The sequence below is a fragment of the Corylus avellana genome, chromosome 1 (genome assembly GCF_965113065.1).
Source record: "Corylus avellana chromosome 1, dhCorAvel1.hap1.2, whole genome shotgun sequence".
Classification (NCBI taxonomy): Eukaryota; Viridiplantae; Streptophyta; class Magnoliopsida; order Fagales; family Betulaceae; genus Corylus; species Corylus avellana.
In genome coordinates this window covers 40,375,925-40,398,736 of record NC_142490.1, presented here as the reverse complement: position 1 = coordinate 40,398,736, position 22,812 = coordinate 40,375,925, and the positions used below count along the sequence as shown (strand labels likewise).

The 22,812-nt window shown below is 38.9% G+C and overlaps 2 protein-coding genes and 1 pseudogene across 2 annotated transcripts; all 3 read right to left on the bottom strand.

Moving 5' to 3' along the window:
• Positions 1 to 1,348: 1,348 nt before the first annotated feature.
• LOC132169796 (histone H3.2) lies at positions 1,349 to 2,005 on the bottom strand. The gene has a single exon (XM_088516610.1). It carries the CDS (start codon positions 1,917 to 1,919, stop codon positions 1,509 to 1,511), a length of 411 nt encoding a protein of 136 aa, XP_088372736.1. The 5' UTR covers positions 1,920 to 2,005; the 3' UTR covers positions 1,349 to 1,508.
• A 1,538-nt stretch (positions 2,006 to 3,543) lies between these two features.
• LOC132169795 (histone H3.2) lies at positions 3,544 to 4,243 on the bottom strand. Its single transcript, XM_088516604.1, has one exon. It carries the CDS (start codon positions 4,179 to 4,181, stop codon positions 3,771 to 3,773), a length of 411 nt encoding a protein of 136 aa, XP_088372730.1. The 5' UTR covers positions 4,182 to 4,243; the 3' UTR covers positions 3,544 to 3,770.
• Positions 4,244 to 16,120: 11,877 nt separating this feature from the next.
• LOC132169797 (dolichyl pyrophosphate Glc1Man9GlcNAc2 alpha-1,3-glucosyltransferase-like) lies at positions 16,121 to 19,135 on the bottom strand (annotated as a pseudogene).
• Positions 19,136 to 22,812: the final 3,677 nt, after the last annotated feature.

Genomic DNA, 22,812 nt, shown 5'->3' with positions numbered 1-22,812 from the left:
ATAGTTAGGATTGCAGAGAGTAAAAGCTGATTGCAAATAGTAAAATCTAGTCTTTGAAGTTGGAGGTATTTGAGGAAATCTCCACAAATCTTTTCCTTTTCAAGTAATATAAACCCATGAATGATTGATTCATTTATCCATGTAAAATCCAGTCAGAAAAATATTTGGGAAAAAAATGTCTTGGATCAGCCCATTTGATGTTTAAGCAAGCAACCTTAATGTGCCCGTGTCATCATTAGTTTTCCAGGCAGCTCTATACTATTAATCAGCAAAGCACACAATAAATTATGCAGGGAGCAAGCTCACCTATCCCCTCAAGTTCGTCCCCTGTAGCCTTCAGGGCATATAAAATGCTCTCTATATTTGACAAGCATCCAACCTTTGGCCGAGACCTCACATCACCAAACAAGCTCTTGTTCAAACCCAGGACAGGGAACCTCTAGCACAGCAATAGAAACTCCACTAATAATCTCAAAAAAAAAAAAAGGGAAATGACAGGCAACCTCTAGCACACTCCATTTTCTACTGACACAAAACGAACCAGCATCTATCAGTTCGAAGTACAAATTATTCTTGTCTAAAAAAGTTTCAGTCACCAAAATTATAATATCAAGATTCTTTGAGAATCCATTTGTTGTTTTCAAAGCAATAATGAAAAGGTAAGAAATCGATTGAAAATTTTGATTTACCTGATATGGCGTCCAATGCCAATAAGTCATAATCTGAAACAAGATCAACCTGCATTTTAAGAGAACTTCAAAAATCATCCCCAGGATATATTACACTGACCCCTAAACCAGATCATTCATCCAAAACCCATTCCGAAAGCAAAGAGAAGTCAAAAAAACAGAAATTAACAATGCAAATACATGGTAACATTATGACTAACTGAAGAAAAAATCTCAAAGTATCCTCCATAGTAAGCATTTATAAAGTCTAGTAGAAGTCCTTTAAACACATACGCGTTGATTAAACAAAATAAAATTTGTTAAAAAAAAAAAAACAAAGGTGATTAAACAAGGGGCAAGCAAATCTTACCAATTTTTATTCATCAACATGAACGGGAATACCAGTGAATCTTTTTTCCACAAAAATTTCCGGCGCTGTTGGTATAAAAGGCTGATGCATTAAGAAACTGGAAAAATATGTGCATCGCGCCCGGGACGTAATATGAGTTTAACAACTACCTTCATCCACGATTTTCATAAACGATTAATTTATATATATATATATATATATATATATATATATATATATATATATATATATATATAGAATTCACAAAACGATTAATACTCTATAATCAAATACAACAACAAAATTAAAAGGAGATGAACAAAATTACGCAAGGGAATTGAAAGCGAGAAACGCATAATTTCCATCAACGTAAACAGGATACAGCAAAAGCTTTAGCTAAAATCTAACCTACAATCCAATCCAACAAAAAGCACAACACTAAACATAAATCTAGAATAAGCCAACTTCTTCCTATACAAATCGCTTCCAACCTAAGCCCTCTCGCCCCTAATGCGCCTGGCGAGCTGGATATCCTTGGGCATGATTGTCACACGCTTGGCGTGGATTGCGCACAGGTTGGTGTCCTCAAAAAGCCCCACAAGGTACGCCTCTGCTGCCTCTTGAAGCGCCGCTACGGCCGAGCTCTGGAACCGAAGGTCGGTCTTAAAGTCCTGGGCGATCTCACGGACCAGGCGCTGGAAAGGGAGCTTTCGGATCAGGAGCTCCGTGCTTTTCTGGTACTTTCGGATCTCTCTGAGGGCCACCGTCCCTGGCCTGAACCTGTGGGGCTTCTTCACTCCACCGGTGGCCGGAGCCGACTTCCTGGCAGCCTTTGTGGCTAATTGCTTCCTCGGGGCCTTGCCTCCGGTGGACTTGCGAGCGGTTTGCTTGGTGCGAGCCATTTGAAAACTACAGTTTCAGAAACGGAGACTGGCAAGTGTATCAGAGATCAGTGAGAACTGTGAGAGTGTGAGATGGAAGGGCTTGGAGGGACGGAATTTATGCAAAATTGGGGAGGGCAGGAGGGTGATCTTCGCCGTTGATTTTCTTGGAGTTATCGACGGCTGTAGTTGAATGTTGAATGCGGATCGATGACGTGGTAGTGTTTTGAAATTTCAAATCTAAGGCGGGTCTATTGCATTAGTCTTTGGGAAGTGTGAAGAGGAAGAGAAGGAGCGTGACCGTTGATGTGAAGTGTCATCGACGGTTGGGACTTATTTAGAGGGCTTAACGCGGATCGATGACGTGGCTGGAGCGCTTTCTTTTGGTTGGGGTGGGAAAGTTTCAGGCGGGGTTTTAAAAGATAGGCGGGTACTTACAAAAAAAAAATAAATGAATAAATAAAACATAGGCGGACAGAAGGGATGATCTTGGCCATTCAGTGGCTTGGTTCAATCGACGGTTGTGGGTGTTTTGGTGAGACGCACACGGGTCGCCCGGATTAATGACCTCGCATTTATTTGGAAAAGGAAATAGTTGATTTCACTATTGAAGCAGTTATGGCAGAGCTTGATCAAAGATTTAGACGGATGATAAATAGCATTTGCAGTTGATCAAAGTGTAATATGTCAGTCATTGCAGTAAGGTTTTTTTTTTTTTTTTTTTTGACATGTCATACGCAAGAGGAAGAGAGATTCGAATTAGCGACATTCACTTCAATAAGCATAGTCTCAACTGATTGAATTACCTCATGGAGAAGGCCTTGTTGCCCCCAAGAAGAACATTGAATTATGCCTTTTCTTTTTTTTTCTCCTACTATTCTTAAAGTGAAGGACCCTAGTGAAGAGAGCACCTGTTAACTTATGGGTGTTGTAGGTGAAATATGCAAATTTGAAACTGTTATATTATATACAGTTAAATACATCATCACAATTCAGGGCGTTGTCTAATTTTTCGTGCCCTGTAAGTTTCGCTTTGATGTTTGGTTGTAATATCAATGGTTTATTTGCAATATGCCAAAATTTTGCTTCCAATTCTCAATTCTCCATTGAAAACACCTCCACTTTTTCATACTGATTCCACGTACTGTCAACACAACAGTCTTCTTCACTTAGCAATTTCCATTTGCATAGATGCTGTGACTTCATTACAGGACGAACACAGAAAACAGAAGACACTGATGCTAGAGATGGATCATTGACCAACCTAAAGATAAAAATTATTTAGCTCGTCATCAAATAAGAAACATCAACGCTTCAACAAGATATAAATAATACAAATAAAGAGCTACTAAGATGACTATGAACTACCTGCCGGCATCACAATTGTACATTTTATGCAATTGCGGTGATTCAAGCAGATAAAAGAAGGCATATTAGAACTGCCCAAAACCCAAATCTAACGAATTGCCCATCCAATCTAAGAACATCAAAAAGCACAGAGCAAGGAGATTAATCACAAGTCTGAAACGCACAAATAAGAATGTGCTCCAACCCAGTTGCTACTTGGGATTCTAAAAAAGCTTCCACGCCTATTAAAAGATTCTTCAACAGGAACGACAAAAGTAAAATTCAAAACAATTAAAACGAAAGGAAGCAACCCTTAAATTTCCATTGGGCAAGTCAATACAATACATCCAAGCTTGAACTACAATCTTGGCAGTGAGCAACGAAAGCAACATAATCTAACATAGGCCCTAAAATCAAGCACATGCGGAGCTGGATATCCTTTCCCAAAGGCTGGATTTTCATTGTGTGCCCTTCCCAAACACTTGAACATCCCTCTGTTCGTATCTATACAAAATTCCTTTCAATTTAAGCACGCTCACCCCTGATCCTCCTAGCTAGCTGGATATCCTTTGGCATTATGGTGACCCGCTTGGCGTGGATGGCGCAAAGGTTGGTGTCCTCGAAGAGTCCAACCAGGTACGCCTCCGCCGCCTCTTGGAGCGCTGCCACGGCCGAGCTCTGGAACCGAAGGTCTGTCTTAAAGTCTTGAGCGATCTCACGGACCAGGCGCTGGAAAGGGAGTTTTCGGATCAGGAGCTCCGTACTCTTCTGGTACTTTCGGATCTCACGGAGAGCCACGGTCCCGGGGCGGAACCTGTGGGGCTTCTTCACTCCGCCGGTGGCCGGGGCGGACTTCCTAGCAGCCTTTGTGGCCAGTTGCTTCCTCGGAGCCTTGCCTCCGGTGGACTTGCGAGCAGTCTGCTTGGTACGAGCCATTCGAGAGCTAGGGTTTCAGAAACGGCAAACGAAGGTTTTCAGAGATTGGTTTGCGTGATAGAAAGGAGCTTTGGAGGGAGGGAATTTATGGACTAGAAGTTTCAAAATGAGGAGAGGGAAGAGGGAGATCTTGGCCGTTGATTCATTTTGGTGTTATGGACGGTCGTGGTAGATTGTGGATGCGGATCGATGACGTGGCTGGTTTGTTCTTTGTGACTGGCTGTTCTATCGAGCTTAACCGTCGATTCAGAATGTTATCGACGGTTGTAGTTTGATTGGGTGGGCTGAACGAGAAATTGCGGATCGATGACCTGGCAGTTTGCCTTTGTTAGATGTGTAGAGGATTTTACTTGGCGGGGTTTTGAAACATGTTGAGTGATCGTGGCCATTGAATTTTGTGCTATCGACGGCTTCAGTTGATTTGGAGAAAGGCACACGGATCCGTGACCTGGCGCCTTCATGCTGCTACAGTTGTTTTCGTTCAATTTCCTGTGTTAAACATTATCTTTCTCAAATTCTATATTAATCCTATAATAAAAGCCTCTTCCTCTCCATCTTCAACTCAATATTCTGGTGGGCTTGAACCTGAGATCTCACTACAAAAAAATAATAAATTAGTTACATGTATATTGTTCATCATTTTTTGCCATGTTATTATTTGTGGTGTCCCAGTAGTAGACACGTTACCTAAGAAAAAGGTAATGTGTCAGTTTTGACAGATCACCTTGTAGTAACGTGTCAAATTTTGACACATTATTAATTCAAAAATAAAAAATAAAATGATAAAGAAATAAAAAATCGAATATGGTGTTATTTTTTTTGATGTGTAAAATTGACACCACTACAAGAATTTAGGTCCTTAGGGGCGACTTCGAGTCGACCATAAAAAGTCCTAAAGTAGACGCTGTTGACAACAGCGTCAACTTTTAGATCCTAAAGGTGTCAACGCTAATCGTCCGACCCTAATGATCAAATGTGTGATTATCAGCGTCCACTTAAAGTCGACCTTAATGATCACTTTTAGCGTCCACTTTATCGACCCTAAAAGTCGCAATGTTTTGACCCTAAAGGTGATGTAAATGGAAGTCATAGTCGACGCTAATAGTCAACCATTAACGTCCACTCAAAGTGGACGCTGATAATTAACCATTAGCGTCCACAAAGTGGACCCTAATGGTCCTAAAAAAAATTAACTATCAGCGTCCAAACCAAAGTGGACGCTGATAGTTAACCATTAGGGTCCACAGACCCTAATGGTCCTAAAAAATTAAAATAAAAATTAACTATCAGCATCCAAGCCAAAGTGGACGCTGATAGTTAACCATTAGCGTCCACTCTATGGACCCTAATGGTCCTAAAAAAATTTTAAAAAAAATTAACTATCAACATCCAAACCAAAGTGGATGTTGATAGTTAACCATTAGTGTCCACTTTGCGAACCCTAATACTCCTAAAAAATAAAAAATAAAATAATAATAATCTGTGCTCAATCGCACACGATTGTGCAATTGATCGCAGTACCAGTAGGTTTTCGACATTTTGCGCTCGAACGCACATTGGGCATGCGTTCGATCGTGGAACCAGTAGGTTTTTGACCTTTTGCGATCGATCGCACTCCACGTGCGATCGATCGCAGTACCAGTGGGTTTTCAACATTTTGCGCTCGAACGCACATTGGGCATGCGCTCGATCGCAGAACCAGTAGGTTTTTGATATTTTGCGATCATTGGGCATGCGCTCGATCGCAGAACCAGTAGGTTTTTGATATTTTGCGATCGATCGCACTCCACTTGCGCTCGATCGTAGAACCAGGTAACACTGGTATTAATAACATATATTGGCTAACTCCTAACCACAATATTTCTAACATATATCAATAACAGTCCCACCAATACATGTTTGAAAATTCTAAAACGACTCCAATTAACACCTACTCACACGTCTAGGAGTTTTACAGAAAATATCCAGAAAAAGATCTAACTTAGCAGTTAAAAGATCAACCAAATACTGATATGAAATATGCAATCAAGAACACAGAAATTTGGTTACGAAGAGGAAACCATTTAGAGAACTCTCTAAATGTAAAACCTTTCCGGAGCAGCCAAACCCAGGAAATCAATTCACTATATAGAAGAATAAGGAATACAAGAAGAATAACAAAACCTTTGACTCTTCCTTGCACACGACAAGTGACCCACTTGACTTCTACCGCAGTAGCCCTTTCCAGAACATCTGGCACGATTTTTTCTAAAAGATTTCCTTTCACCGGAACTCCGATTGGCTTCACGTATTTTCTCTTCAACAATAATCTTGAACAAATTCTCTCTATCAAAGCACCCTAATTTTGCTAAATAAAATACGTACTCTAAAATAGCAAAATTCGTTTTCTTAAATAGAAAAATAAACCTAATAAATCAGCCATGTCCGGACAGGGCAAATCTGGGGTCCGAACAGGCCTTATAAAATGAGGTTTCTGGAAATGGGGTCCGAACCCTGTTTCTGGCGGTCCGGACCCCTCCTTCACATGATTGTTTCTGGAAATGGGGTCCGGACCCTACTTCTGGCGGTCCGGACCCCTCCTTCAAAACATTGTTCTGGTTTTTTTGAAACTGCTTCCTAAACTCCATACATGTAAACCGAATGAGCCAAACAATCTAAACTAATAAACTTCCCCTTTGGCCATTCGGGAACAAAAATAAAAATAATTGTAGTGCATGAAAATCAAAATAACTCCCCCTTTTTGTCTCAGAAGGACGAAGGAAGCAAAAAAAACTAGAGTTTTAAATAAGAAAACCAACAACCAAGTTTTAACCAGACAACAAAAAATTATTCTTGCCAGAAACAAACACAAACAGGAAGGACAAATTATTCTTGCCAAAAGCTTTCCTTCATGGACTTCACATCTTTCTCCAAATTCGTGACACGAGTGTTGATAGCTTCAATGCTTCGGCCTTGAGTTTGAAGTAAGTCAATTATTTTAGTTAATTGACTTGACATGTCTGAGGATCCCGAGGAGGACGCAGCTGGAGAATCTTGAGCAAGTGGAGGCGCCTGCACATCTGGAGCGTGAAGCCGAAGTTGGGCATTTGACTTCATCACAGTTGTTTTTCCAAAGTAACCTTCAGGGGCTTCCATATATTCATTTGCAGCAATTTCTGGCAAAATCTTCGTAATGAGACCGCCATAAGGTAATGCAATCGAGTGATTTTCATGAAGCTCGATCATAGTCAATACTAGATGAGTGCATAAACAAAACTTAGAACGAGTAATGATGCCATAAATCATCATTGCTCGTTCGATGGTCACATGACTATGTCGAGAGATTGGCCAAATATTCTGCAGTACAATCCGAGTTAAGAGTCTCTCTAGAGCCCGTACATGGCCAATCGAAATTTTGTTCAGGTCTTCATCCCATACAAGCTGCCGACTTGGATTAAGAACGGCCATGATTTCAGCTTTTGTTGGTTGTGGATCATCTTTCAGAAATGGAAGCGGCTTCTCATTCGTCAATGGAATCCCAGTAACTTCACTGATCAGCTCAGTAGTGATATTGAGAGTTTTCCCAGAGACCTTGGTCTTGAATGACGGGGGACCAACTAAGTCAATGTCGTCGATGTTGTAGTAGAATTCCAGAACTAACCGAGTGTAGGCATTAACAGGAATGAACAAGGAGGTCCATTTATTTTCCTGGAAGATGTCATGAATGAATCGAAACGGTTCCACTCGAAGATCATTTTGTTCTACTCCACGCTCGATCACAATTTTGCGAGTCAAAATCTTATCTTGTAGGACTGATTTTTCTTCACGAGTGCGCTTTCTCCTTGGTGTTGATTCTGAAATTGGATACACCATTTTCTGCAGTCATATCACAGAAAAAACGAATATCTCAAATCATGGAAGAAAGTATCTTGGAAAATAATTTTTGAGATGAAACAAGTGATCCAATGTGATCCCACAATCGAAAAAGATGCAACCTAAACAGATTTCAAATGTTGATTACATCAACCATGTAATAGGCATTGAGCTATTGATTATCACATTTGAAAAAATTTCATGTATATTGATCATACCTTTCCTAGAAACTTTGCAACCAACATCTAAAAACTAAATACCTTGAAATAAAGCACGGTAATGAAAAAAATGGAACACAATTTCAAAACTAAGTCTTTGAGACATTTTATCAAACACGTTATGGGCAAGAAAAATCATCTGTGAACAATCCATGGCAAATTGAGGAACCCATCCTTAAATACATGATAGATGATGTATTGTGCAACAACCATATGAGATAGAACGATTGAACAATAGGAATCAAATAGACAAGTATTTCGGAATTGCACACTTGAACACAACCAGTCACATATTGCGATTTGAAACCAAATAGAAAAAGAAAAATGTGATTTGAACAAAGGAAATTGAAAAGGAGAAGAAAAGAAAGCATACCTGTGATGATGGAAGTGTAGACAGGAAAGTGAAGCAAAACAAAGAAAACGAAAAAAAATAATCTGAGGAAGAAGAGGTGCGGCCGAGAGAGTGAGGAGATGAAATGAGATGCAGAGATTTTAAGCAAAAATGTCGATATACCCAAGGCAGAGTGTGTGTCCGAACACTGGACTGCAACAATTAAATAATTTTTTTTTTTAATTTTAAAAAAATATAAAAACAAAAAAAACTTTGTTTAGATATCCAATAACTCATGTGTGTTCTTATGAAATCTTAACACTTTTGGAGTGGTCAAAAACAATTGCACTTACACCATAAATGTACCAAATGCACGATACAACCTTATTCTGTGAATTCGGTCAAGTAAGCAATTATCAGAAATTTCATGTGATGGTGTAGTGTGTGAAAACTCCCATTAAATCAGATTTCATCAATTAAGGTAAATCTAGGCAGACATTTTGTAAAGGAAGACAAACAGTCTGATTCAAGCCACAGTAAAACCTTATAATGTTAGGACCTAGATTCCCTCATCCGATACACTCCCCCTGAGACTAATCATTCACTTTTACCATGTCCTTTAGTAATCATCTATTTCCGCAATGAATTTGATCACTGATTCTTTCTTTAGGGACAGACAGAAGCAAAACGAAGTCATTTGAGCTTATTTTATGCCTTTTTCTTTTTTTTTTTTTTGAAAAATGTTGGAATTTTTAGGAGCTAGGTTCAACTAACGAGTTGGTCAAGTGGATAGAACTGACACTACCTATCTTCCAAGCAAAATGTTTGCTCCAAATTCCCAAACACATAACAAAAATCTAAACCTAATGGGGGCAAAAAGTGCACAATTTTGAACATGAGAATAACTGACTCTTACTCCTTTAACAGTCCTCAGAAAAACAAAGGTATATCATAAACATATGGAGCAATAGATGTAAATTGCAGAAATAATGACCCCACTCATATGTAAAATATTCTTTTGAGCACAAGACATGAGAAACTGAGTATCCAACAATTAAAACAGGCTAAAAATAAACGAAGTAAAGACAATAAAAACAAAGCAACAAAAACAATAATAAAAAAAAACAAAAATGCTCTAGAACAGCTATAGACAAATATCAATACGTGCAATTTCTAGGCATGTTCTCTGTATACAATCATGAGAGATCGCATACACCAATAGCATTCCTGAGATACTCAAACCTAGATCCATCTAGGGGTTTTGTAAACAGGTAAGCTAATTGGTGTTCAGTAAGCATAAATTTAAGAGATACCACATGGGTCTCGACCAAGTCACAGATGAAATGATGACGAATGTCAATGTGTTTCGTGCGTGAATGTTGAACCGGATTCTTCGAGATGTTGATGGCACTCGTATTGTCATAGTAGACAATCATTTTTCCTTGATCAAATCCATAGTCTGCAAGAAGTTGCTTCATCCAGATGAGCTGTGTACAGCAGCTCCCAGCAGCTATATATTCGGCCTCAGCAGTAGAAAGAGAGATGGAGTTTTGTTTCTTACTCATCCAAGTGACCAAATTCGTTCCCACATAAAAACATCCGCCTGATGTACTCTTTCGATCATCAGCATTTCCAGCCCAGTCAGCATCAGAATATCCTGCAAGTTCAAGGTTTGTATTAGTAGAGAAATAAATTCCAAAATTGATTGTGCCACTTACATACCTGAGGATCCGTTTAACAGCTGTCAGATGGGATTCCTTTGGATTAGCTTGGAATCGAGCACATACACCCACACTGAAAGATATGTCTGGTCGACTAACTGTAAGATAAAGGAGACAGCCTATCATGCTTCTATATAAAGTTTGGTCAACGGATTTCCCAGCTACATCTGCACTCAGCTTAATACTCGTACTCATGGGTGTGCGAGCAGAGACGGAGGGAGGGGGGGACCGGGGTGGGCCATGGTCCCCCCCCCAAAATAAGGAAAAAAAATATTATAAGCAAAAAAAAAAAAAAAGAGTAAAGTTGAAGTTTTAATTTTAGTCATTTGGCCAAATTAGCCCCCTAAAAAAAAAAAAAAAAAAAAAAAATTGGCCCTATTTTTAATTTTGTTGGCCCATACCCACTAAGTTTTTTAATTTTTGGCCCTTACTTTCAAATGTCCACTTTTTTTGGCCCTTACGGTAGTCTTTAGTTCATAAAAACAACTAAAATAATTTTTTTTAATAAAAAAATTCTAAAGAACCGAAAAAAAAATTTGGCTGGCCCCCTCCCATAAAATTTCCTGGCTCCGTCCCTGTGTGCGAGCATGACTTTTTCCATCCAACCCAAATCTCTTCACAAGATCTTTGGCATACTTTGGTTGAGACACAAAGATACCTTTGTTGGATTGTTGAACTTGAAAACCTAGAAAATAGGTCAATTCACCAATCATACTCATTTTAAACTCTTGCTTCATTTCTGTAGAAAATTGATGAGCCTGTGAGTCAACCGTAGAGCCAAAGATAATGTCATCTACATAAATTTGGACAATGAGAAGTTGACTGCCTTTCCTACGAATGAACAATGTACGGTCAGCCTGTCCTCGGATGAACCCATGTGCAAGAAGGTATGTTGTCAGACGTTCATACCAAGCTCTCGGAGCTTGTTTCAATCCATAAAGCGCCTTTTTCAGCTTGTAAACATGATCCGGATAAGTTGGATCCTGAAACCCTTTTAGCTGAGCTACATATACTTCTTCTTGAAGAATGCCATTAAGAAAAGCACTCTTGACGTCCATTTGATACAATTTGATCTGGAGATGACATGAGATGCTCAACAAAATTCTGATAGATTCCAATCTGGCTACTGGTGCAAATGTCTCATCAAAATCCGCTCCTTCAACTTGAGTGTATCCTTGAGCAACCAATCGAGCTTTGTTTCTTACCACTGTACCATGCTCGTCAGATTTATTCTTAAAGATCCATTTAGTGCCAATGATATTCTGATCTTTTGGTTTTGGAACCAATTTCCAGACATCATTCCTAACAAACTGATTGAGTTCATCATGCATAGCTGCCACCCAACTCTCATCTTCTAATGCCTCATTAACCTTCTTTGGTTCAAACTGAGAGAGATAACAAGAATAAGTGACTTGATTGACCACCCTGTTTCGTAGACGTAACCCTTCATTAACATTTCCCAGCAAATTTTCTCTAGGATGATTAAGTTTGACTCTGGAGAATGGTGCATGAGAGTTCAAGTGTGGAGTTGGTGAATGAGTCATGTCTTCAGTATCTGAAGGTATTGAAGTACGGACTGCTGAGCTGTTCGGACTAAGAAGTTCATGAGTTTTATCAGACATATCAACTTGCTCCCCCTCAACCTGAGGCTCTTCTTCTGCAAAATGCTCATTGGTAGTTTCATCATCGATGACAACATTTACTGATTCCATTACTGTCTTGGTTCTTTTGTTATACACACGACTGGCTCGACTTGTATTAGAGTATCCAAGAAAAATTCCTTCGTCACTCTTTGCATCAAACTTCCCCAAGTTTTCTCTATCACGAAGAATGTAACAGGTACTTCCAAACACCCTAAAATATTTTGCAGTGGGTTTCTTTCCTCGCCATAGCTCATATGGTGTCTTGGTAGTTGTGGGTCTGAGAAAAACTCGATTAATAATATGACATGCTATATGGATTGCTTCTCCCCAAAAATGTTGTGCCAAATCCTTAGCATGTATCATAACTCTAGCCATTTCTTGTATGACTCGATTTTTCCGTTCAACTACTCCATTTTGTTGAGGAGTTATGGGGGATGAGAATTCTTGTTTGATACCTTGCTGAGCACAATAATCTTCAAAACTTGAATTCTCGAATTCTCTGCCATGATCGCTTCGGATCCGCTTGATGAGACAGTCTTGTTCATTTTGGATTTTCTGAAACAAGATCTGAGCTTGTGCAAAGGCTTCAGATTTTTCTCTTAACAGAATTACTCATGTGTATCGAGAGAAGTCATCTACGATCACCATAATATATTTCTTGCCTCCCAAACTAGCTGTCCGTGTAGGGCCCATGAGATCCATGTGAAGAAGTTCTAAGTTTTGAGAGGTAACAATACCTGAGATCTTTTTGTGAGGAGTTCTAGTTTGTTTCCCCAATTGACATGGGCCACACTTTCCTTTATCAGCCTAATGAATCTTTGGTAGATCAGCTATGGCTTCTGTCTTATAAATTCTGACCAGATCATGAAAATTTAGATGCCCCAACCGTTGATGCCACAATTCTCCAGTGTCCAGAGTTGCCTTATTGCATTTTATTTGGGAATTTGAGGAGAGACAATAGCAATTGTCAGCAGTGCGCTTTCCTCCCATCAGCCATTTTCCTTGAGAATCAAATATGCTGCATTTTTTCTTGGAAAACTGGACCACTAAATCATAATCACAAAATTGACTGATGCTCAATAAATTTGCCCGGAGACCTTCAACATACAGTACTTCTTGTGGAATAGGGGCACCGGAAATTTCCACAATTTCTTGACCAATCACCTTTGATTTGCTGCCATCTCCATAAGTGATGCTTCCACTTCCTTTGCCTTCTTTAAGCTCTTTGAATAGAGATTTATCACCTGTCATATGTTTTGAACAACCATTATCCAGAAACCACAAACACAAGTTAAGCACACTTAAGGCAGTATGAGCAACAAGACATAGATGATCTTTCTTTTTAACCCAGACCTGTTCCTTTTGAGGAGGAACTTGCACATTTTTGTCAGTTAAATTAGACATATCTTTTATATCAACCGAATTTGACAAAACAGCTAACTTTTCACTAATAAGTTTCACTTGAGCAGTTAAAACTTTTAGTTGATTTCCAATTCCAGGTTCATCTATTTTAGGGATATTCTTCTGAGACCATGGTTGTTTAGCCCTAATTTGAAAACAGTTTGGTCAAGTATGACCTTTGACACCACAGTGAAAACAAGTAGGGATGAAGTTAGTCCTTACCGGAACTTTGAATTTCAACTTATTTTTCTTGGTCACATCTTCTGAATTTTCTTGAGGTAAACAAGAATTCTCAATTTCCACATCTTTCATTTTAGGTTTCACAAACATGATTTTTGAAGTGGTTGCAACATTTGAAGAAGATGAATTAACATGTTTATTAAAACCCAATCCAGTCCTATCATGTGAATGTTTCTGATTTCCTAACATTTGATTCAATTTATCACTAGAAAACTTCTTTAAATGATCGTTCGAATCATTCAAGTTCTTTTCCAGAGATTTCACTTTAGCAATCGGCATGAGATTTTCAGAAGTCAAAGTGTTTCGAATAGCTAAACATTCATCCATAGATTTCATTAATCTTTCTTTCTCAAGTTCAGCTTCTTTCAGATTTTTCAAATTTTTCCTATTCAGCTTGTTCAATTTATCACATTCCACAAACAAGTTATTATAAGCAGTTTGTAAATCCACCTCATCATCAGATTCAATTTCAGATTCATTTATCATGTGAGGTGAGTTAACAGTCTTATAATAATTATCATAAGAAGCAGTAAAAGCTAAATAATTCACTCCTCCTTCTACTTCTTCTTCGGATTTTTCATCATCCGATTCATCACTCTGAGTGACATTGAAAGCTTTACCTTTGGATTTTTTCAGATTAGCACATTCAATTCGAATATGACCCCTACCCCCACATTCATGACATTTTCGTCCACTTGTGAACTTATCTTTCTGATCAGTCTCTAAGTTCTCACGTGGATTATTTCTAAATTCACCTTTAGGTTTCACAGGAATTTTTGAGTCACGATTTTTAAACCTTCCATTCACGGGTCTAAAAAATTTTCTAAATTTTTTAGCAAACAGGGCAAATTCTTCATCATCCCCAGAATCCTCATCAGACGACTCACAAGAATTGACTTTAACATTTTTTGCTTTAAGAGCAATGTTTTTAGTTTTCTTGAGTTTGGGTAGAATTAGTTCAAAAGTCTGAAGGGAACCTACAAGTTCTTCTACTCTCATAGTATCTAAGTCTTTGCTCTGTTGTATAGCAGCAATTTGAGGAATAAACCTCTCAGGCAAAGATCTTAAGATTTTTTTCACCACTTTAGCATCATCCATTTTCTTTCCCAAATTAATGGTAGAGTTTCTAATGGCACTAAGCTTTGAATAGAATTCATCAAAAGTTTCATCTTCCTGCATTCTAATCTCCTCAAACTGAGAAACCAACATTTGAATTTTTGAAGTTCTAACAACCTTAGTTCCTTCATGTGTGATTTTTAAAGTTTCCCAAGCTTCCTTAGCTATTTCACATCTAGAAATTCTAGAAAATTCCTCATTTGAAACAGAGATGTAAATAGCATTTATAGCTTTGTCATTCGCAGTAGCATTATTCTTTTCCTCCGTTGTCCATTCAGCTATTGCTTTGTCTGGACGTGTCCATCCAGATTCAACAATATGCCAAACATTAATGGATTTAAAATAAGCTCTCATACGAATTTTCCAAAGCGTATAATTTGTTCTGTCAAAGACGGGAAGAGAATTAGGAGCAACCGTAAGAGACATTTGATATGGAGTCTTGGATCACACTCAGGAAAAAAATTTCTTCACAGAGTGAACCCGCTCTCATACCAATTGAAAATTCTAAAACGACTCCAATTAACACCTACTCACACGTCTAGGAGTTTTACAGAAAATATCCAGAAAAAGATCTAACTTAGCAGTTAAAAGATCAACCAAATACTGATATGAAATATGCAATCAAGAACACAGAAATTTGGTTACGGAAAAGGAAACCATTTAGAGAACTCTCTAAATGTAAAACCTCTCCGGGGCAGCCAAACCCAGGAAATCAATTCACTATATAGAAGAATAAGGAATACAAGAAGAATAACAAAACCTTTGACTCTTCCTTGCACACGACAAGTGACCCACTTGACTTCTACCGCAGTAGCCCTTTCTAGAACATCTGGCACGATTCTTCTAAAAGATTTCCTTTCACCGGAACTCCGATTGGCTTCACGCATTTTCTCTTCAACAATAATCTTGAACAAATTCTCTCTATCAAAGCACCCTAACTTTGCTAAATAAAATACGTACTCTAAAATAGCAAAATTCGTTTTCTTAAATAGAAAAATAAACCTAATAAATCAGCCATGTCCGGACAGGGCAAATCTGGAGTCCGGACAGGCCTTATAAAATGAGGTTTCTGGAAATGAGGTTTCTGGAAATGGGGTCTGGACCCTGCTTCTGGCGGTCCGGACCCCTCCTTCAAAACATTGTTCTGGTTTTTTTGAAACTGCTTCCTAAACTCCATACATGTAAACCGAATGAGCCAAACAATCTAAACTAACAATGTTAATTATGAGCAAAAGGAGAGGAGCAACATAGCCAGTTGTGTATGTCAAATTAATTTGGATAAAAAGCAAAACCAAATTTCATCAACTGACCTCCATGCTGAAAGAACAAAAGGTCAAATACTCAATCAATAATCTCTTACAAAGTAACCAGCTCACTAAATGGAGACGGTTAATAATTAATTAATGAACTTCCCTCCTATGGCTAGCTTATATTGTCAAAAAGCTATAACAAGTAACACCTGGCAGTAGAGCCAAGGAAATTTTTTTCTAAACACCAAATAACCAATGCCAATGCATTTAACCATCTTTGATCAGTTTGGTAGATTTACAGCATCAGGTTCAGTCTGATTACTGCCCAATTATGTGCATCTTAGTCAAGCTTGCCTTATAGAATTACCTGAGGTAGTATAGCGAAAGGTGAGGAATCCCCAACTAGCCCACCAGTGAATGAAGCTGCTGGTATCTGAATGGTAAACCCAAGCTTTTTAAGGAAAAAGGCAAGTCCTTTATCTAAAATAATATAAATTTGAAGCCCAATATGCATGGCAAAGTCCTCTGCTGAAAGGAAACATACGGCGAAGGACTTGTTGCATCTAAAAGGAAAGGGTTAAATTATCAACACATATTTAAGAATAATACAAAGTAAGGAGTGATGGCTTTCAGCCGTTAGTTGTTAGGCTAATCTGCAAAAACATAAGCTTTAGGCAACTTGTTCTAAATGCCATTATCATTAATTGTCCAAAGGGCAGCATACTTGCGTTACATAGATCCCATAGTAACTCTTTCAACAAACTTCATTTGTTTCTCATAACTTGACTAGAGATGTCATAGGCTTGATGAGTTCCACATTATACAATTAAGATGTGGGTAAACGTGAGAAACTGATGCAATGTTCAACAGGAACTTAGAAGTGCATCAAGCTATCCTTTAGTGAAGACTGCCCTAAATTATGTGAGCTCGTGCATTTCCTTTCATACTCCACCTTTATTTATTCTTTAACCATCTAAACTAATGATTGTTCAAATCCAATTCATATTCGCATAAATCAAGGGTAATTCAAGAAAAATATTGAAGAAAAGATGCATTCAATCCTATTGAAAACCATTTCATGTGATAAGTACATAATGTGTCAAAAATACGATGTGCAAAGTTAAAAATAAGATTGGCTCATAAAATATATATATATGATGTGGCAAGTACCCAATACTACTTTGAACTAGATGAGATTAATACGCATTAAGATCCTTGCAAGTGAAAAAAAAGAAACCCACTAAAACAGAGATATTTATTCTGAACAGTGTTCCAACTGCATCAGTTAGGTTTCTTATGTTGTGGAATAAGCCTTCCCAAACCCAATCAAACATGTTAGAATTGTATAAAACATATATCCATGTGTAATTATTATCACAAACAATGATTGGTTATAAACTCAAAACTTCATACGAAAATTTGTTATTTGTACACTTTAACACTATAAACAAATGTGTTTTCTTTTGCTTGCCTACAAAAAATAACTTTACTTGAACAATAACAAAGAGAAGCTTTAGTTAGTTTCAATCTAAAATTCAAAACACAATTAATAAATAAACAAATATAAGACAAAGAAACCTGTATTTCTGTCATAGAGGTTCAAGATCAATGTTGACTATTTGGAACAGAATACTCTAAAATATTAAAAAACCATGAAAGAGATGGAATATTTTGTTCCTCAAATTCTTCATAAACGCATTCATTACTGAATCTTGAACTTGTTCTAGTTGCACCTTCAGGTTCTTAAAGCATTTTATGTGCAATGAAGATTCCTTTACATGATTTCCGTAGTTTATTTCTCTGAACTAGAACACAGTAGAATAGGAATTCAAAATGTAGTTAAGAGATAGACTATTACTTAAACTTACTTAACCACGCTGCATTTAGACCTACGTACAGTCACCTTATGGGAAATGTTTTTGTTCAAAAATCATGACTTCAGCTCTTTCTTCAAGGTAATTTCTTAACTGAGAACTTCCAAGCCAACTCCTTGGATTCACATTAACAAAAGGAAAAAATTATCAGAATAACACAGTACATTAAACAAAATTACACACCTATACATCATTTTGCAAGGTTTCACAAATATAAACTCAAGTTCATGGATTGAATAACTAGCCACAAGCAAGGGTTGCTATGATACAAGTTTTTCCCACAATGGCAAAGATAAGAGAATGGCACATAAGAGCAACATTACCACCAAAAACAAAAGAAGCATAAAAAAAAATAGGAGTTCATTCACCTGCCCATGATAGACAAACGGTGCATACGCCGCTGCAAAAACCGCTACAACCACCGCCCCCAAAATCGAAAGCCGCCTGAAGCCCCTCACAATTCCGCCCCAACAGTAATGCCGCAACAAGTACACAAAATAAACGGGCGCCGCCACCGCAAACAAGTGCTTGAAGCACAACAGAACCGCAAAAACAAATCCGCCCATCAAGTCTCTACCTTCCTCCAAATACGAAAGCGACATCAGCAAGAGCCCCAACAGAAACCCATTGTACTGGAAATGCATATGGTCCACAATCACAAGCATCAGGGACCAAATAATCAATACCCAAATCGAAATTCGCCTCCTTGAATCCAAATCCTTGGTCAATCTATAAACCCCATATAACAAGCACAAATCAGACAAGATCACAGTGATTCTTTGGAACAAAACCACAGTCTCGGAGCTATAGTTGAGGCCCTCTTGGAGATGAAAGATTTGGGTGTCGATGAGGTTGGCGAAAATGGAGAGAACACGCTCAAAGTAGGCGAAGAAGGGAGGGTAGTCAAGGTCCAAGGGCTGGTCTCGTAGGAGTACCATTTGGAGAGAGGGAGGGAGTGAGTGAGAGCGAGCCAGTGGCGGTGGACCTCGAAATCTGTGCTATGGTAGGATGGGATGAGGAGGAGCTTTACGCAGGTTGCTACCCCGAAGAACCATAAAAGCTCTGACATAGATGCAGGTTTGTGAAAACCCCAGGAACTCTGCGTTTAACGAAGCCAAGTAGCCAAGTTTCATTCAAGCATCCCATCCATCAAACACCTTGAGAGCGTGCGAAAAGTTGCAGCTCCATGTCTCTTAACCGTGCGGGTCACTGGGCGCCGGAGTGAGAGAGAGGTGAGCAACAGGAGAGAGATCGAGTGAGAGGGGGTGTTTTTGAGGGAGAGAGATCGAGAGTGAGAGTGATGAGGGCGGTTAGCGAGGGAAACACAAGTTTCGTGGGAAATATCTATTGCGAAATAATCCCGGCAAAAATTTTCCCTAAAACGGGGTCGTTCTACCACTTTCCTCAATTAATTCCTTTTATATATATATATCTTGATGATTTAGCAACAGGTGATGAAATGACCAAAAAAGAGAAAAGTAAAAATAATATCCAAGATCTCACAATCTGACCAATAAAGTATATATATATTGATGATTAAGAGAAAATTTATAATTTTATAAAAGTTTTGAGGGTATAAAGGACATTTTATCATTTTTAGATGTTCAATTGAACCTAGGGGTGTAAGCGAACTAATACAATTTGACAGCTCGCTTGATACCCGCTCGATTAAGTTCGATCTGAATTCAAGCTCAACACTGTACAAGCCCGCTCGTTACTGTTGAAACCCGCGCGATAAATTAGTGATACATACCCGGCTCGCTCGACTCGTTTAAGACTTAAACCGGCTCGTTAGCTCGTTCATATATATATATATATATATATATATATATATTAGTAATTAAATAGTATATGTTATATGAATAATTTAATATTTATGTGTATGTATTAGTTGACATAATAACTAGTTAGTTCATAAATTAACATATTATTTAGTTAATTAATATATATTAAGTAAATATAATTAAGTAAATGTTATTCAATACTTCTATGTATATTACTTATTTTATTATACATGTGTGTGTTATATATTAGTATTGACATACTAACTAGTAACTAGTTAGTTTTTTTTTTTTGAAATAGATCTCATCTTATTGTTTAAGCAGAAGCTTGCTCCGCAATTACAACTTCATGAATACACTGGGGATACCCCCTGATCCATAAACGGTCTTCACTGGTGTCTAGAGCATATTTAGCTAGGAGGTGGGCTGAGACATTAGCCTGTCTATGAACATGATTAACACTCCATTCCAGCAGATGTTGACAGTTTTCTCGGGCTTCTTCAATCACCATCCCATATCGTCCTCTCCAGTTGCCATCTCGTCGTAGTGCCTGGACCACTTCTAATGCATCGCCTTCAAAAATTAATCTCCTCATACCCAGCGAACGACTAACTTCTGTTGCATGCCACGCAGCTATAGCTTCCGCGGAGGCCGGATCTGTGGTAGCTGGTTTGGACATACAGAAGGCTGCTAGCACCGTTCCAGCATGATCCCGTAGAATGACTCCCACCCCCATACGATTTGTTGCTTTTGAAATAGAAGCATCCCAATTGATTTTAAAAAAATCAGGGGGTGGCTTCTCCCATTGCTTGGTGTTCGACGTGGTAGCTGCACAGCCATTGTTCCTTCTGGTCATCTGCTCCACCAATTCATAGTTTGCCATTTGTTCTCTTGCTTGTCTTAGAATCGCTGCTGGTGGATGAAATTCACCCCCATGGATAAATTTATTCCTTCTGAACCAGAGTTGACGGGCAACTGTAACAAAAAGTTGAAAATTTGCTTCATCTAGTCGTTCCATCATCTTTAGGACCACGTCCGTAAAGGGAGCATCATCACTGGTGGATTTCTGGAGAACAACGGGACAGTCCAGCCAAACGTCCCTTGCGGATTGGCAGCTCCACAGAATATGACTCACCGATTCCACATATAAACCACAAATAGGGCATAGTGGATCAGAAATAATGTTTCGCCGCTGGAGATTCTCTCGTGTAGGGAGTATGTCTTGGCAGGCTCGCCAAAAGAACATCTGCAATGCCTTTGATCCCCTGAATTTCCATATTGATCTCCATAACTCTTTCTTGGATTGCATCGTTGATGAGGAACCCTGCGCTCTGACCAGTCCAATCTTCGCCAAATGATAGCCGCTGCGGACAGAGTAGTCGCCATTTTTAGTAGCTCCCCACACCAGCTGGTCTGGCCGATTACCAGGACAAATGGCCAAGCTACAAATTCTGTCCACTTCTAGGGGAGAGAAGTTTTCTTTGAGGACCTGTACATTCCACCACCGCTTCTCTGGATCAATGAGCTCACAAACTCGTGCATTTCTAGGGAAGGAAAGATTGGGTGATTGAATTTTATTTGTAGAAGTCGAGGGGATCCATTTGTCCTCCCATATTCTTATAGACTTGCCGTCTCCAACCCTCCACAGCGCACCTTCCTTAAGAATATCTCTAGCTTTCCAAATGCTTCGCCAGGCGTATGATGGATTTCTCCCTAGAGTTGATTCCAAAAAAGAACAATCCGGGAAATATTTCGCCTTGAGTATTTTTCCAGCTAGTGACTCCGAATTTTGCATAAGGCGCCACCCTTGTTTGGCTAAGAGAGCTTGATTAAAAACTTCAATATCGCGAAAACCCAAACCTCCTTCGTCTTTGGATAAGCTCATTTTTCCCCAACTCATCCAAGCAACCCGTGATAAGTTCTCTTTAAAGCCCCACCAAAACTTTCCCATCATCGAATTGATCCTACGGCACAAAGTCTTGGGAATTTGGAAAAGGCTCATGGTGTAGGTCGGTATAGCTTGGATAACTGCTTTTAGCATTACTTCCCTTCCGGCTTGGGAAAGAAAATTCTCCTTCCATCCTTGGAGTCGGTCCCAAATCCGCCCTTGAATACTTTGGAAAGCCCGGGTTCTAGATCTGCCAATAAGAGCCGGTAGCCCCAAATACTTTTCGAAACATTGGGTTGAGCTAAGTCCGGTAACCTCCAACAGATGCTCACGAACCTCCATATTGGTATTCTTGCTAAAGAAAATTGAGGTTTTTTCCATATTGATCTTTTGCCCCGAAGCTCGCTCATAAATTCCAAGGATCTCCTGAATTTTAAGCCATTCCAAAACATTAGCCCTGCTGAAAAGCAAGCTATCATCTGCAAAGAAAAGATGATTAATGCGATCCCCTCCTCTAGAAATGGCTAGACCCGTCAATTCATTGTTCATTTCAGCCCTCCTCAAAAGTGTGCTAAGTCCCTCCGCACACAGGATAAAAAGATAAGGTGATAAAGGATCACCTTGTCTAATTCCTCTAGTGGGTTTTATGCAACCATGGGGCTGCCCATTAACCAACACCGAGTAAGACACTGTTTTAACACAAGTCATAATCAATTGGACCCATCTTTGTGAGAACCCCATCTTCACCATAACAGACTCCAAAAAATTCCATTCCACCCTATCATAAGCCTTACTCATATCCAATTTTAACGCCATGAAACCTTTTTTACCTTTGATCCTCCCATTCATAGTATGGAGAGCCTCAAATGCAATAAGGACATTATCAGTAATGAGACGGCCAGGGATGAATGCACTTTGATTTTGAGAGATAATACTATTAAGCACCGTTTTTAGCCTATTAGCCAAAGTCTTAGCAATTATCTTATAAAAAACATTGCATAGGCTAATAGGTCTAAATTCCGTGACACATGAGGGTTTATTCTTTTTTGGTATAAGGGCTATATAGGTCTCATTTATAGCAGGATCAAAAGTATTATTATTTAAAAAGCCGAGAACTGCATCAGTTACCTCTTTACCCACAGTGGTCCAAGAATTTTTAAAAAATTCTGCTGAATATCCATCCGGGCCAGGAGACTTTAAAAGAGCCATTTGGTCAAGTGCCTCTTTGACCTCAAGAGCCGTGAACTCCCTGGTAAGGGAATTATTCATATCCTCCGTTACACAAGAGTGCATCCCTGCCAAACAGCCCTCCACAT

Coding starts and splice junctions, on each gene's coding strand:
- LOC132169796 (XM_088516610.1), bottom strand. CDS start 1,919: ATGGCTCGCACCAAGCAAACCGCTCGCAAGTCCACCGGAGGCAAGGCC.
- LOC132169795 (XM_088516604.1), bottom strand. CDS start 4,181: ATGGCTCGTACCAAGCAGACTGCTCGCAAGTCCACCGGAGGCAAGGCT.